The 14,625-nt window shown below is 41.0% G+C and overlaps 1 protein-coding gene across 1 annotated transcript in view; it reads right to left on the bottom strand.

The window, feature by feature from the left end:
- obscnb (obscurin, cytoskeletal calmodulin and titin-interacting RhoGEF b) overlaps window positions 1-10,658 on the bottom strand; it is a 55,470-nt gene extending 44,812 nt beyond the window's left edge. Inside the window, 12 exon segments of the mRNA XM_041948995.1 lie at window positions 86-367; window positions 1,594-1,875; window positions 2,011-2,286; window positions 2,627-2,908; window positions 2,992-3,267; window positions 3,584-3,752; window positions 4,240-4,346; window positions 4,521-4,787; window positions 4,874-5,179; window positions 6,256-6,516; window positions 6,782-7,051; window positions 9,572-10,658. Coding sequence (XP_041804929.1) covers window positions 86-367; window positions 1,594-1,875; window positions 2,011-2,286; window positions 2,627-2,908; window positions 2,992-3,267; window positions 3,584-3,752; window positions 4,240-4,346; window positions 4,521-4,787; window positions 4,874-5,179; window positions 6,256-6,516; window positions 6,782-7,051; window positions 9,572-10,658 — 3,865 coding nt within the window.
- Between the last annotated feature and the right edge of the window lie 3,967 nt (window positions 10,659-14,625).

The raw sequence follows: 14,625 nt of genomic DNA, 5'->3' as shown, positions 1-14,625 counted from the left end.
CCCACAATGCTACTTAACAAATAAGACACATTCAATTCGCATTTGCATATTCCCGGAAACACTGGTGACATCTTATTCCACCTACCTGCCACTTGTATCTTAAAAACCAGCTTCTCAGGCCCAGCCTCACAGATGTACTCTCCAGCATCCTTCCTCTCTATGCTGTCAATCACCAGCTGGCGACTCTTGCCCTTCGATTCTACATGGATTGTCTTACTGGAAGTCAGCAGCTTGCCATCCTTGTACCATTTTACATCTGTCTTGTTATCGGCTACCTCACAGCTCAGGGTGGCTTTCTGGGAGAGAGTAGCTTTCACTTCCTTCTGGACAGACTCTTTGTTTAGGAAGGCTGATTTAGCCCGGACTTCTAGAGAAATAATTGAAATGGGTAACGTGGCAGTACAGTGACACAGAGCAGAAAGCTCTATGCAAGCAATAGCCAACTGAAGGAGATGCAACATTGCACTTTGCAGTGATAAAGCAAAAGCAAATTGGACATCTGCAAGTTGCCACAGAGAGGCACAATGAAAACATCAAAACAGTTCATGCAGAAAGAAAAAGACATCTGTGACCCAGAACCAACAAACAGCAGAGCCACAATGATGCCAGAGCTGCCTCAGCAAACAAATGCTACAAGAAATCAAAGCATAAGCTCAGTAGTACATACAAGCAACATAATTTTCCCATAAAATTAATTGTCACATGACACGTCAATATTGGACTACAGATGTTTGAGGAAAGCATGCAAATATCTCATAACTGAAGCATCCAACAAGTCAGCCAAAATTCACTGTGGCATTTATGATGACAAATCAGACGAGACTCAGACACAAACACAGAATATCCACCAGTTTCACACAGTAAATGTCCTTTTTGTCTCTTTCTAAAAAAGGCTAACAGGGCATTTTCAGATCTGTACTTCATTTGCATTGTTCCAATTCAGGAACTAATTTTATACAATTGCTACATTTAAAGAAGCAAACATGACACCTCAGAAATTCACCATCAGAGATTGGCTCTAATGGGGGCATATGACCACACATTCACACAACAATTGGTCTTCAGACAGCATGTCAGGTAAATTTGATCAGATAGATGTACCAACATGAAAAAGTGTCCCATCAGGCAATGCGGGAGCCAACTGTTCTAGATGGTAGGGTTGACTGTGGTCTGACTGTCAACAAACCGCTTCAGAGTTTGAGTGGAAGTGAGTTGAGACCACTCTCTGCCCACTTCCTTTGCACCACTTCTGAGTGCGATTGCTATGTTTACATATGCCCAAACCAACTGAACCTGGGGGTGAAATACTCCAGATTTCAAAACAACTGGTCTAAATGACCTAGGTGCGAATACACCGTAAGAATTATGTAATCAGAATCAGTGACAAGCGTTGATATTTATTTCAGTGTAATTACTCTTGTATGAGACAGTCATTAAATAAATAAACTGCATCTACAGTGGGTTTTATGTTTTACATGCTATGTCTTCAAAATAAACGTTTTTTTGAGGGGCTTACAAACAAGTAAATTTAAGTTGGAGTTAATATCTCATATCTCTATTTGGTGTTTATTAAACATTCTACATCCTCCTTACCTTCCACATGTATTTTAAAGACCAGCTTCTCAGGCCCAGCCTCACAGATGTACTCTCCAGCATCCTTCTTCTCCACGCTGTCTATCAGCAGCTGCCGATTCTTGCCCTTTGACTCTGCATGTATTGTCTTGGTGGTGGTCAGCAGTTTGCCATCCTTGTACCATTTGACCTCTGTCTTGGTATCAGCTACCTCACAGCTCAGGGAGGCTTTCTGAGAGAGAGTAGCTTTCACCTCCTTCTGGACTGACTCCTTGTTAGAGAATGCAGACAAGACCTGTGCGTCTGTGGAGGAGACCATGAATGTGAATGACAAAAACGTTTTCCCTGTTTTAAATGACATGTTAACACCTGCAACAATACCTGTTAAGTACATTAATCAACAGAAATACTATAAACCAGTTCAATCCATGTCATTACCTGCCACGTGGAGTTTGAAGGCCAGCTTCTCAGTCCCAACCTCACACATGTACTCTCCAGCATCCCTCTTCTCCACGCTGTCGATCACCAGCTGCCGACTCTTGCCTTTTGACTCGGCGTGGATTGTTTTGCTGGACGTCAGCAGTTTGCCATCCTTGTACCATTTCACCTCTGTCTTTGCATCAGCTACTTCACAGCTCAGGGTGGCTTTCTGGGAGAGAGTGGCTTTCATCTCCTTCTGGACTGACTCCTTGTTGAAGAAGGCTGACTGGGCCTCTGAGGCTAACGTCAACAAGAAATACAGTGTTGTTATGAGCCCTGTATAAGATCACCAATGACTGGAACATATCAAAGACATACAATTTGACACATCTGTCAGGGCACCTATTCTAAAAATGAATTATCTATTCCTCGGTTCATTTAAAATCCCAAAACTGACACAACATCCAATAGATGTGATGCACAAAGGTAGTTAAATGTGTTGCAGCTAACATTTTCCAAACCCTTAACTCAAATTATATTGATACAATAGCTCACAGACACACAGGGAGAAAATCATAATCATCATATAAAACTGAATGTATTTGTTAAATCCTACATATCAATTAAGCCCTACCTGACACAAATATCTTGAAGACCAGCTTATCCCCTCCAGCTTCGCATGTATACTCTCCAGCATCACTCTTCTCCACCTTTTCAATCACCAGCTGACGAGTGCTGCCTTTTGCTTCTGAGTATATCGTCCTACTGGATATTAGCAATCTGCCATCTTTGTACCATTTCACCTCTGTCTTGCTATCTGAAACATTGCAACTAAGAGTGGCCTTCTGGGAGAGAGTTGCTTTCACCTCCTTCTGGACTGACTCTTTGTTGGAGAAGGCAGCTAGGGCTTGAGTTTCTGAGAAAGAAAACAAAGTAAAGAATTTGACATTTGTGATCTGCAGTCAAGCCTTGTAGAACACATGTATCAATCAGTCTTACCTTTTATCTTGACCTGGAATGTGATTTTGTCTGTCGCTGTCTCACAGGAGTAATGACCTTCATCACTTTTCTTGGCATTCTTGATGATGAGCTTTCTTTGAGTCCCTTTGGCAATGATGGTACTTCTTTGGTCCTCAGTGATCTCCACTTGATCTTTTTTCCACACAACGGCCGCGTTGGCAGAGGAAACCTCACAGCTCAGCTCAAGGTCTCCTTTGAGGGACGATGACAATCCCATGGGACCTCTGGCTTTGTTCAGAAACTTGGCGGGTTCATCTTAGAGAGAAAGAGAAATGAATTGAAATTCCTTTGAAAATGAGTAAGAGTAATTTAGTATCAGAGCCGCCTGTGTCGAAAGAGCATGAGTTGGGATTGCAGTAACACTTGAGAGGATTATATGATGGCAGATAGCTCTTTACTCTCACTGTTGATGGCTCATAGGAATATGCTTGCAGCCATTAGAGCAGTGCAAATTTCAGCCCATCACATAGCCTGAGACAAAATCATCTTTGCTCCAAACATAGAAAACAGATGATTGAGTTGCAATAATTGCAATCGTGTCAAACTGTAAAACTGCACTTGATTAGCGTACCTTTAAGAGTGAGTTTCAGGGGCATTCTGTCATCAGCTAAAACACACTCGTAGATGCCTACATCTTCCTCTGTAACATTGTGTACCATCAGGATCCTCTTGCGGTCAATGATCACATATTCATACTTCTTCCCCATTTTCACCTCCCGTCCATTTCTTATCCAAACCACCTGAAAAAAACAAACACAGAACACATTACCAAAACTAGACATGTTAATTCAGTGTTACCAGGTTGGAGTACTTGTGTTGACAAGTATTCAAACACAAAAGTGTCTTTTTTGAAGACTATTCTGAGTAATGCTAACATAAAAGAGGAAAAGTGGCATACTGACAGTATTAATTTCCATATACCTATTAATGTCAACTACAACTTGTGAATTCAAAAGTGGTGAACATTTTTCACACTTTTTTTTGTCAAAGATTATCTTACAATGCAAAAGAGAGTCAAAGCTAATTTAAATATTAGGTATAATGCTTCATGAACAAACATAATTACAGATTTTAAAGTAGACTCAACATAGCACAGGCAAAATATACTAAACTATAGAAATTATAGACATTTTTCATCCCTGCATACTTGTGAAGTTGAAGGTACATTAGAACAATCTGTGGAAGCTAAAAGTAAAGCTGGGACTGACGCATGTTCCCATCACAAACCTGTGCATCGTAATCTGACACCTCAGCAGTCAGCTGAGCAGAGGCTTGGGCACTGCAGGTCACCACCTCCAGCAGATCTGACTTGTTAGTGAACCTGACAGGAGGAGCTAATATACAGACAAAACATTACTGAGTTGCTTCTCACATAAAATTACAGCAAATACCAATGGGCTTAAATTAAGAAAGAATCTACAATGCAGAAACGTGGATGCACTTTAATATATTAGCATGATTAAGAGCATTTTACTCTATTGAAAATGAAACTGGGTTTGAGTGCATACCCTTCACAGATAAGATGCAACTGCTTTGCGAGCCTCCACCCACAAACTTGACGTCAACTCCATTCATCTCTATGGTCACGCAACGGATGAGCAGAGTGTGTGTGTTCTTGGACCTGGTGATGAGGTAGTCAGTTCCACTGCGTAGGAGGCGGCCATTTAGAGACCAGAATCCAGAACAAACAGCAGACAGCTCCACAGAGATAGAGAATTCCTCACCGGTGACTGCAGTACAGTCCATCAGGCCTTTCCTGATTTCAGCAATGGGTTCTGGAGACATTAGGCAAACCAGACATGAGAAAAGAACAACTGAGCGCATACCTGAATGACAAAGGTCACAGAGACACCAGTCTCACCTAGATAGAAGCTTCCAGGCACCTCCAGGTAGGGACTCTGGCCAAAGTCATTCATAGCAGAGATGCGGAATTGGTAGCTGGCTTCTTCAGTAAAGCTGCAGATGGTGATCTCTGTTGAAACAATGGTTTCTCCAGCATTGCACCTCTGCCATGTCTGAGTGCCAACCTTCCTCCTCTCCACACTGTAGCCCTTGATGGGCACAGGGCGGTCACTGTCAGGGGGAGACCACTGAATGGTGATGGATGAGTCAGTCTTGTTCTGCACCACAGCGTCGACTGGGGGATCGGGAGGATGTTTCCTGGCAGCTAGAGCAGAAAGATTGATGATGTACTGAGTGATTGTAGTATATCAAAAGAAAGATTAAAGTTTCTTTTTTCTTTTTCTTTTGATCAAACTTGGTGTTACTTTCATTTTTGTCACTCATAATAGTTTGGTTAACAGCTCATTTGCTGTGATGCAGTATGATGTCAGGGGGACTCGATTAACAGTAGCTGTACAAGTGAGTATACTGGGCATTACATATATAAGCAATAAGCTTTCTTTAATCCACTTTAGCCCATTTTTCGAAACTATTTAAGGGAAATTAATTCAAAATACTCCAAAACTATATAGTATAAGTTAAAAAACCTGTGTTGGAACATGGCTACAAACGAATACATGTCAAAACAGGAGCAGAAGACGCACCTATCCTGAGGAGCACCTATGTTTTGTGACACTATTTTATCACTTTCTTGGAGGTGAAAATAAAATGTATGATGAAAATATCTACTGTAATTGTCCACATGGTTTTAAAAACTCAAGTATCAAAGTACAGCTTTTTCTCCCTCAATGTGGCAAACAGTGTAAAACAACCAAAGTGTTTGTAAATGCAAGGTTGTTCCAGTTTAGTCATTTGCACAAGGTGTTAACATTATTTTGTCTGACCCCTTAAGTTAACTTATCCTTTATTGATCCTCAGACGGAAATTCATTCTCTGCATTCACCCATTGTAAATATCAGAAACTAGGGCCAGTGGGAACCCAGGAACCAACTCAAGATCTAAGCTAGTGTCTGTCTGGGAGAACAGAGAGGCACTGCCCAGGCCAGAATCGAACAAAGGACCTTCTTGCACAGAGGCGACAGTGCTAACGACTGACCTGCCATGCTGCAATGTTTCATATTTCGCTTTAATTTACGTATGGTTTCAGTTTGCTGCAGACAACATTAAAATTAAAAGAATAATAAAAAGAATCAATGATAATTACCAAAAAGTACTATATGAAGTCTGCTTAGTGCATATACCTTTAACATTAATTACCAGATTCTAAGCCATCTTGAATATGATGCAAGCAGGTCTGAACAAATACAATAAATTTAACTTTGACCCAGGTGTCATCCTCACCAGTGACAGAGAATCGAGTGGAAGTCTTGCAGTCCCCAGCCACAAAGGCCACTTCTCCTGAGTCATCTGCCTGGCAATCTCTAATTGTAAGAGTGTACTGTCTGAGCACGCAGGCAATGGAAATACGGGAATCTTCCTTCAGCTTCTCGCCATTGCGGGTCCAGTAAACATCCGGGAAGGGATGCTCCAGCTCCACACAGAAGATGACAGTGTCACTGACAGGAACTACTGTCCTCCGAGGAAGCTTCTTAGTAATGTTGCCTGGGATATGAGAGGAAGACATGCATTAAGTACCATAGCAGACACACTGAAAAAACATACCAACGATTAGATACACAGTGGATTCAGTATATATAACATATATTTTATATTATATATATAAACTGCTAACTTTTAGGAGTATTTTAAGATCATCATCAGATTAATCACTCTTGGTAATAGCATAACACCATACTAATAACAGCACTGTAATGTTTAACATAATATTTAACAAGAAATAAAAACAGGAAAAAAGTCTTGACCATACCTAGGACAGTGAGTTCAGCCACAGTGCGACTGCCTTCTTTCATCTCGCAGATATAAACACCATCATCGTTGGTGGTGACATTGTGGATGGTGAGACGACGCAGGGTACCTTCCTGCTCCATGCGATATTTGTTATTTTGCTCCAGCCTTGTTTCCTCCATGAACCAGCTGGCCTGCGTGGCACTAACAGGCACCTCACACATCAGTGTGGCTGACAATTTCTCTTGTACCTCCACATCCTGCAGCTTCCTCTTGAACGGCACCTTAGGCTCTGACACAATGAGAAATAACAGAATCTTCAGGTTATGTAACAATACTGATGGTGTTGCAAATGTCAGTCTATCAACTACAAACAGCAGCATGTACCTCAGAAAGTGTCAAACTTTCTACATTAATTTCCCCATAATCTTGGTAGCAGTTCTGGCTGGTGCAATATTCAAATCAAGTCAGAGAAACTACACACTTGCTTGATAGATAATCCATCACAGTGGGATGGAAACTTCAGCACCCAAGATCTGAGGCAATTCAACAACACTTTCAATAGTCAAAAGCTCAACACTGACATTATTCTTTTCATTGCATGTTTGCATATCCTTTTGATTAAATTTCTGACAATATAGGACATGAAATAAAGGCTTTTTGGTAGTCAGTTGTGAAATTTTGGTTCTTAAAGCCATGGTCTGATAGTCAAACAATGTTTGTCTGGAAGGTAGGAAAACAATAAAAAAACTTTTGTCATGCTGTAGGAAATGCTTGCAAGCACAATACAATGCATTCTAAAGTTGATGAGCGAAACTATCCAAAATACTGCCAAATACCTGTTAAAATAATGTCAAAAATGTCACTAAAAATTGTTTATATTTACTGACTTTGGTTAATGTGAACTGAAGGTTTTATTGTGCTTCCTACACCTACTATTTATTGCATTGTACATCTTGTAAGTCTGCCCTGCTTCTCAGTTTTCTTACTGCCCTCTACGCCACAACTCTATCCATATCCATACTTTGAATCTGAGCCAGCAGTTTTAACTTCAGGAATCTAGTGTTGAAACATGTGGAACTCCATTCTGAGTTATGGATGAGGTCCACTGGGTTCAGTAAATCACTCAGAAGTATCCACATTAATTAAATGTAACATTTACATTAAAATATTTACAATATTTCCTGCAACGTAAGTGTTTTCATCGTGGCAGCTGAAGAATTTCACTTTGAGAATCAGGTTGCACAAGAACAAAGGTCAAACACTGAGGAGAGTCTAAGTTGGTGAGCCACAGTTTGGCTCCTAAAGTGAACGTTAGCTTGTAATTTAGTCTCTGGCTTTGACAACATACAGTACATACTAAACATTAACAACACGTAAAAGTGCTTCGATAGCTTATCTTCTCAGGAATGTGACTTTTCTTTCTTCCAGGATGCCTCATTTCATTTCAAGTGGTTCAATTAATAGACACAGAAAGTACTATGATAAATTAATATTTTTGTCTATTTTGTTAAAAAAGAGTAGCCATACTTTTTTCTCCCATGTCCATTGCTATTGTACAGATGTTGCGTTATTGTGACTTAATGTCTGTAATTGTACTGTATTTGTTTTTACCCTTACCATTTCCATTGTATTTACTGTTTTGCTTTTAAGTCAGTGCTGTATTTTGCATATTTATTGCAACATTGACAAATGATTATGCAATCGCTACATGAATATAAAAATGTATATTTTCCATTGCAAACTTTCAATCCAGCAAACTAACACACTGCAAGGCAAACATCAGAAGTATCCATTTTCCTGCAACAACAATAAACAGGTACATCAGTGGTACAGGCCACATTATCGAACTGAATAGAGATTAACAACCGACATAAATCTACAAGTCTACAATTTCATCTCTCGGGACAGTTTCTTCCCATGGGAAGTCACACTAGCAATGGTGCCAATGTGCTCCAGTAAGTGAGTGACCATCTTAGCAACTGTGAACTACTCATCACCAGCAGAAAATAGATGCAACACAACACCCTACTTCAGAGGATGAGCCAGAATTCAATCTTGTTGTGAAAAGCCACACACATTTTGAGAGGTTTAAATGAGGCTTTGGTTTAGTGATTTAGACAACACAAACGAGTTGCAGTTGCCAACCATGAGTTTGTCCTACTAAAAAAAAGCTCATTCCTCTGTGACATATAGCTCCATTTTCATTACTGCTAAACATATAAATGAGCCACGCGGCTGCAATGGGTGACAGATTCCTTCATCCTGATGAACATGGTAATGTAGTTTATTTTGAGTAAATTATTCATACACCATGCTGGGGTTTAAAATACGCACTAGAACACTTAATGTGTATTAATATGCAGCTGAAAATAGTCCCAACAAATTACTATTCACTCCTGTCTGAGTAATGTTAAAAACTACAGTGCCCAGCTGTCAAATTACTAGTGAGACATTTTAAAGATTTATGTCTTCAGTGTGAACCAACTGGCCTTGGTCTTGGGGCTGAGTGCCACAGACATGGTAAAATAGGTTGGGAAGGATTAAGAGGTTAATATATTGTTGGTTTCCATGGGCTTTGTCAATATTAAGGAAAATACTGAACCACACCAGTATTATCCTTCCTTGCTTCAGTTACACTGGAAATGCTGGACATGAAGTGGTCCAGAGTGACAGCCTCTTTGCTGTTATACGTGCTGACAGATGATGCATATAATTAATGCATATAACATCTCAAAAAACAGCTTACTTGTGGACATAAACTCTATCACTTTACTGAAAGAAGCATTTTCTTAAGATATGACCATCTTACCTTTGACTGTTACCAACACAGCACTGTAGGTCTGCCCAGCCATATTAGTTGCATTGCAGGTGTAGAGACCATTATCACTCTGCTTGCAGTACAGGATCTTGAGGATGAAGTTCTCAGCTTGGTCCTCATAAATGACATGCCTGCGGCCCTCGCTGATGTTTGTTCCGTCCTTCCTCCAGATAATGTGGGGTTTTGGGTGACCCGTCACAAAGCAGCTGAGTTTGGCATGTTTGCCTTCAGTCACCGTGCAGGTACGGGTGAACACACCTTTGGGTAGCTTTGCCAGCGCAGATGCTCTCAGCTCATGTTCCAGACTCAGAGAAGTCAAACCATCTCTGATGTTGGCTGTGGAGGAGGAGGAAAGAGAGGAGCTGCTTTCTTCGGTGCGATAGATAGAGATGTCCTTCTTCATTTCCTCTTTACGCTTTTGAAGGTGAGACAGGAGGGATGTGCTCTTGTCTGCGGTCAGGTGGCGGGAATCCTGGGCATCTACAACAAGAGCTGCTGCAGCATGTGCACGGCCGACTGTATTCTGGGCTCTGCAGGTGTAGGTGCCGCCGTCCAGGTTACGTACACTTTGGATCTTTAAGGTGCTGCTGTCACTGTCAGAAACAATCTTGATACGGTTGGTCTCCCCCAAGTAGCGCCCATCTTTCTCCCAATCAAAGTTGGCTTCAGGGTAAGCTGCAACCCGGCAGAGGAGAACGACATCGGCCCCCAAGCCTACACGTGTAGAGGTAGGCTTAACCAGGAAAACAGGGGCCCTCTGAGGCATCTCTGTTGGCAGGGCCACTTTGAGGGGAACAGCAGCATAAGCTTCCCCAACATTGTTTTTGGCCCGACACATGTACTGACCAGTGTCCTCCAGTGTTAAGTCATAGATGGTCAGGCGGTACACATCTCCATCCTCCACGGTCTTGAAGCGTCCCCCAGATGTCAGCTTAAGCTTGTCCTTTTCCCAGGTAATCAGTGGAGTAGGACTGCCCACGACAGTGCAGCTCAGTGTGGCATCCTTGCCTACACACACCGAGAATGCCTTTGGGCGGGTGAGAAACCTGGGGACTCCTCCAAATAAGTTTGGATCCATTGTTTGTTCCTGTAATCAAAGAAAAGGTGAATATTGCAGTACAGTACCAGGCAGGGGCCTGCAAGACATAATATGCAACACTGAACAGGACGTGTCACATTTGCGTGAGTGCTTCTCATAATTTCCATGGCTGGAAAATGGCAGGTAGTGGTTTGGCATAGTTATTAAGCACCAAATACCAAATTAATTTTTCAGTTACTAATTTGGGAGGAATTATGAATAATGAATCAAACTGAAGATTCATGTAGTTAATAAATGCTTAGGAAAAACAAATTCTGTCTTCTGAACTGAAACAAATAACACATGAGCCTACGTATTCTGTATGTCCATACAGAGGCTGTGTCAGTTATTATTTATTATTTTCTGACCACACATTAAATTACACCCTGTCAAATGCATCCAAACCATTGCAAAATGTTACAGTTTGTTAAGTGTGGCTACTCTATAATTATGTTAGCCTATGAAAATAGACATAAATCCACAGTTCAGAGCGGCATATATTTATGGCTGGTAGTTAGTGTCAGTCAACATGCCCCTGTCCTGGCCCTGCAGATACTCATGAATACACAGACTTAACTTCATGCCATGCAGCCTTGTCAATAGAAAGTAGTTTAATAACACAACAACAACTGAATTCCCCTGTAACAAGGTCAAATAGTGCAGTTTGTGCCTTTCAAAGAGTGACATTTGCCTGCTTTGTCACCTCTGTCGCTTGAACTGCCTGTCCCAAAAATAACCTCAGCTGTCAGACCCCGTCTCTGTCCATTGCCATTTGTAGAAGCAAAGGGACATCAGCTGTTTGATAAAGCTCCCACTTCAGAAGCATACTTTATTCCTTACACCGTTTCTGTACGCCAAGAGTGTTTCTATACAGCAACTAAAACGACTTTAAAAATGTGTGGGAATTCAGTTATCTATTTGGGGTTTGTAAAACTGCGAAAGCACACAAGCTTGTAATTAAAAGTTAAATCACATAACGGTAGCCTAGCTAACTAACACTGGGACCTGTAGCTAGCTAGGTTAGCTAACGTTACGTCAAAGCAGCAACTGTTAACATTACAGGTGGGGAAGTTTAGCATGAGTTTACCAATAAAAATTTGAATTAAAATTATTTGAACTGCTATAACTTCGGTCAAGAAGTCAGTATACTTATTAACATAACATTTGGTATTAGTGTTATTATCATTTAGTAGCGTAACATTACTTTTTCACCTTGAGTCTTCAGCCACTCAGGTAAAACGGGCGTTGAATCATGTGGGCTAAACCGTCAGTTGGACGTCAGAGATTTCCGAGTACTCCAATTTTAGCGTTTAAAAATCCCACCAAAAAATGTCTTCTTTGTGCTCAAATATCCTTGAAATGGTTGTAAATCCAGGATGGTGGAACATCCCCCAGTCTCCTGCGGTGGGCGGTTGACTAGACTTATTTTTTCTTTCTTCTCCGGTACCTCATGATGCCAAATAGCTGACGTTCCTATTTTGGCGCAGCCTCCTTTCCAAAATAGACTTGTCATTTAGCTGCGGAGATAGGAGACGGCCTGTTGGTGAGGTCGGGGAGGAGAGCCGCAGCCTGGCCTGGCCTCTGCCCGGGCTGCACGCTGCTGCCGGGCTGCACGCTGCAGCACAGCTCGCTCGTAAACAACTCACAATACTGGCTTTTACTGCCAAAATGGTTCACACCTGCCGAGTGGAAGCTTTTAGTAATAACACTCATGTGCAACACAAATAAGTGGAATTTAACGTTGAAGCTAAATAATGTCATTATTTACTACCTTTCTAAATCCCATTCTGCTTGCTTTTTCTCTGTTTTTGACTGTTATATTGAGGTCATGAGCACAAATCCTCCCTAGAAAGCCTGTAAAATTTTATATTTGGATTTTTCATGTCAGTTTGTTTACATTAGGGTCAGATATAAGATAAGATATAGCTTTATAAATCCCCCACCAGGAAAATTTAGGTGTTACAGACAGCAAGCAATAGTAACAGGAAGGAAGTAAAAAAATAATATAAAATTACAAAATAGCAGTATAAAAATAAGGTTGCTTATTAATGAAACATTTTTTAGAATTGCACATGGTAAAATATGGATAATTAAGTACGGTGTTTTGTACAATTGCACAGTAGACCTGAATTGGCCTGCAAAATTCTAGCCAACATGTCTCAAACATGTCAACTTCCCCAGGTACCTAAAAAAAAAAATAATAATAATAATAATTACCACCCAAAAACACGACCGAAGAGTCCATGTTAGTTACAGCCCTGCTTATTAGAAACCTCATTCAAGTTAACTAAAATTAAAACTATTAGAGTTCATAATACTGCTTGTATCTTTGCCTGAGGAGGTGGAGGTAATTTTTGTTTTGTTTTAATGCAAAACATGTATGTACTTCAAACTCCCATTTAGATCATTAAGGCTAGTTAAGGCCATCGATCACTGCAGAACTATTGATGGTTTCAGACCCATTAAAAAAAAAAAGAAGCACAAATTGACCTTTCTTGTATGTGCAACTTTGAGACCTCTTGTCACCTCGATCTGTAACTAATGATGTTTTGGCTCAACTTACCTCAGGGTGTAGCTGGAGCAGAGCTTGAGGATGGGCCAAATTAAAGGTGAAGTGGTTGAACGTGAAGTTAACTTGCGCACTGGAGTTCAACAACAGCTGGTCGCTGTCATGCTCCATATTAAGTACCTGTCATGAGGTTACTGGTTTAGTTTGGCACAGAACAAAACCAAGGTGACTCCAGGGGCTGCGGAACATTTTTGGCATATTTTTATTGTTACGGTTGTGACGAAAGCTAAACTGTCTGCCCGTTCATGTACTTTCTCAGCTATAGTAGAATAAACACCTGCTCTGATCTGTGCGCTGAATGCAAAGAGATGAAACTGATGTCAATCCAATAAGACTGAGGGTATGTGTCAAATAATATTTCCCAAAATGTCAGTGTTACCTTAAACCTTGTTTTTGTCATTTTCTGTTGTTTTGTGAGTGACCAGCAGGCAGTGGTAGACCATCTGTCATAAATTCACTCATTGTGGACACTACCGTTATGAGCAAGACTAGAAAAAGCCTGTTTTCCATGTAATATGAGCCCTTTATATCACCTGAGAGCAAATGTGATTGGGGTAAGTTGAGAGATTGGCTGAACTTGACCCTCAGCTTGTGGCACATTGTATTCCACATTCACCATGTTGACAGCTGCGTTGCCTGGCTGGCCAGGCCCATAATTAAGCCATGACTTCATATTGTACAAAAGCTGTAACACAGTAATACATTAAACGAATTCCCCATGACATCTTCACAACGATGAAAACAACTTTAGATAACAGAACACTTGTGTGCCACTTTCTATTAGGCTCTACTTTATCACAGATTTGGAGACATACTTCTTAAATCTAATGCATAAAGAGTCTTGAGGGGGGAGTAAATCTTATCACTTTCTTCCCTATTCTTTGGCTTCCATGGTATTTTGTCAGTCTTTCAGAGCGGGCTTCCCCCCAGTGCCAATGACTGACAGCAGCAGGTCGCCTGGACCCTGATTTAAACTCCCCGAAACTCTAGCAGACAGTAATCCACTGTTGCTGCTTGCCTCTGCTTCATCCTCTTCTGGCTACTGTGTTTGGCTTCCATACTCTGGAAAGGATACTTAAGAAAAAGAGCACAAGAAACTGGCAGAAGCATCCAAACATTCATCCAAAGCTTTTAGATCAGTGCAATATATGGGAAATACAAATCGTTTTATATAAAGCTGCAATTTAACGTACCTCTAGTTGTTTTTCCTTCCCCTCCTTTGCCTTCTCTGTGGTCTACATTTCAAGATGCCAAATTAGTTAGTAGCATCAAATCACATCATGGGTGGTATTTCCACAACCTTTGGTCATCGTCCAAAAAGGCACTCTCAGCCAACAGACACCCTCTCATGGCACCTGAACACAAAACAGCAGACGGCAGGAGACGGGCACCTTGCAC

The sequence above is a fragment of the Chelmon rostratus genome, chromosome 12 (genome assembly GCF_017976325.1).
Source record: "Chelmon rostratus isolate fCheRos1 chromosome 12, fCheRos1.pri, whole genome shotgun sequence".
Taxonomy (NCBI): Eukaryota; Metazoa; Chordata; class Actinopteri; order Chaetodontiformes; family Chaetodontidae; genus Chelmon; species Chelmon rostratus.
This window is presented reverse-complemented; position numbering and strand designations above follow the sequence as displayed.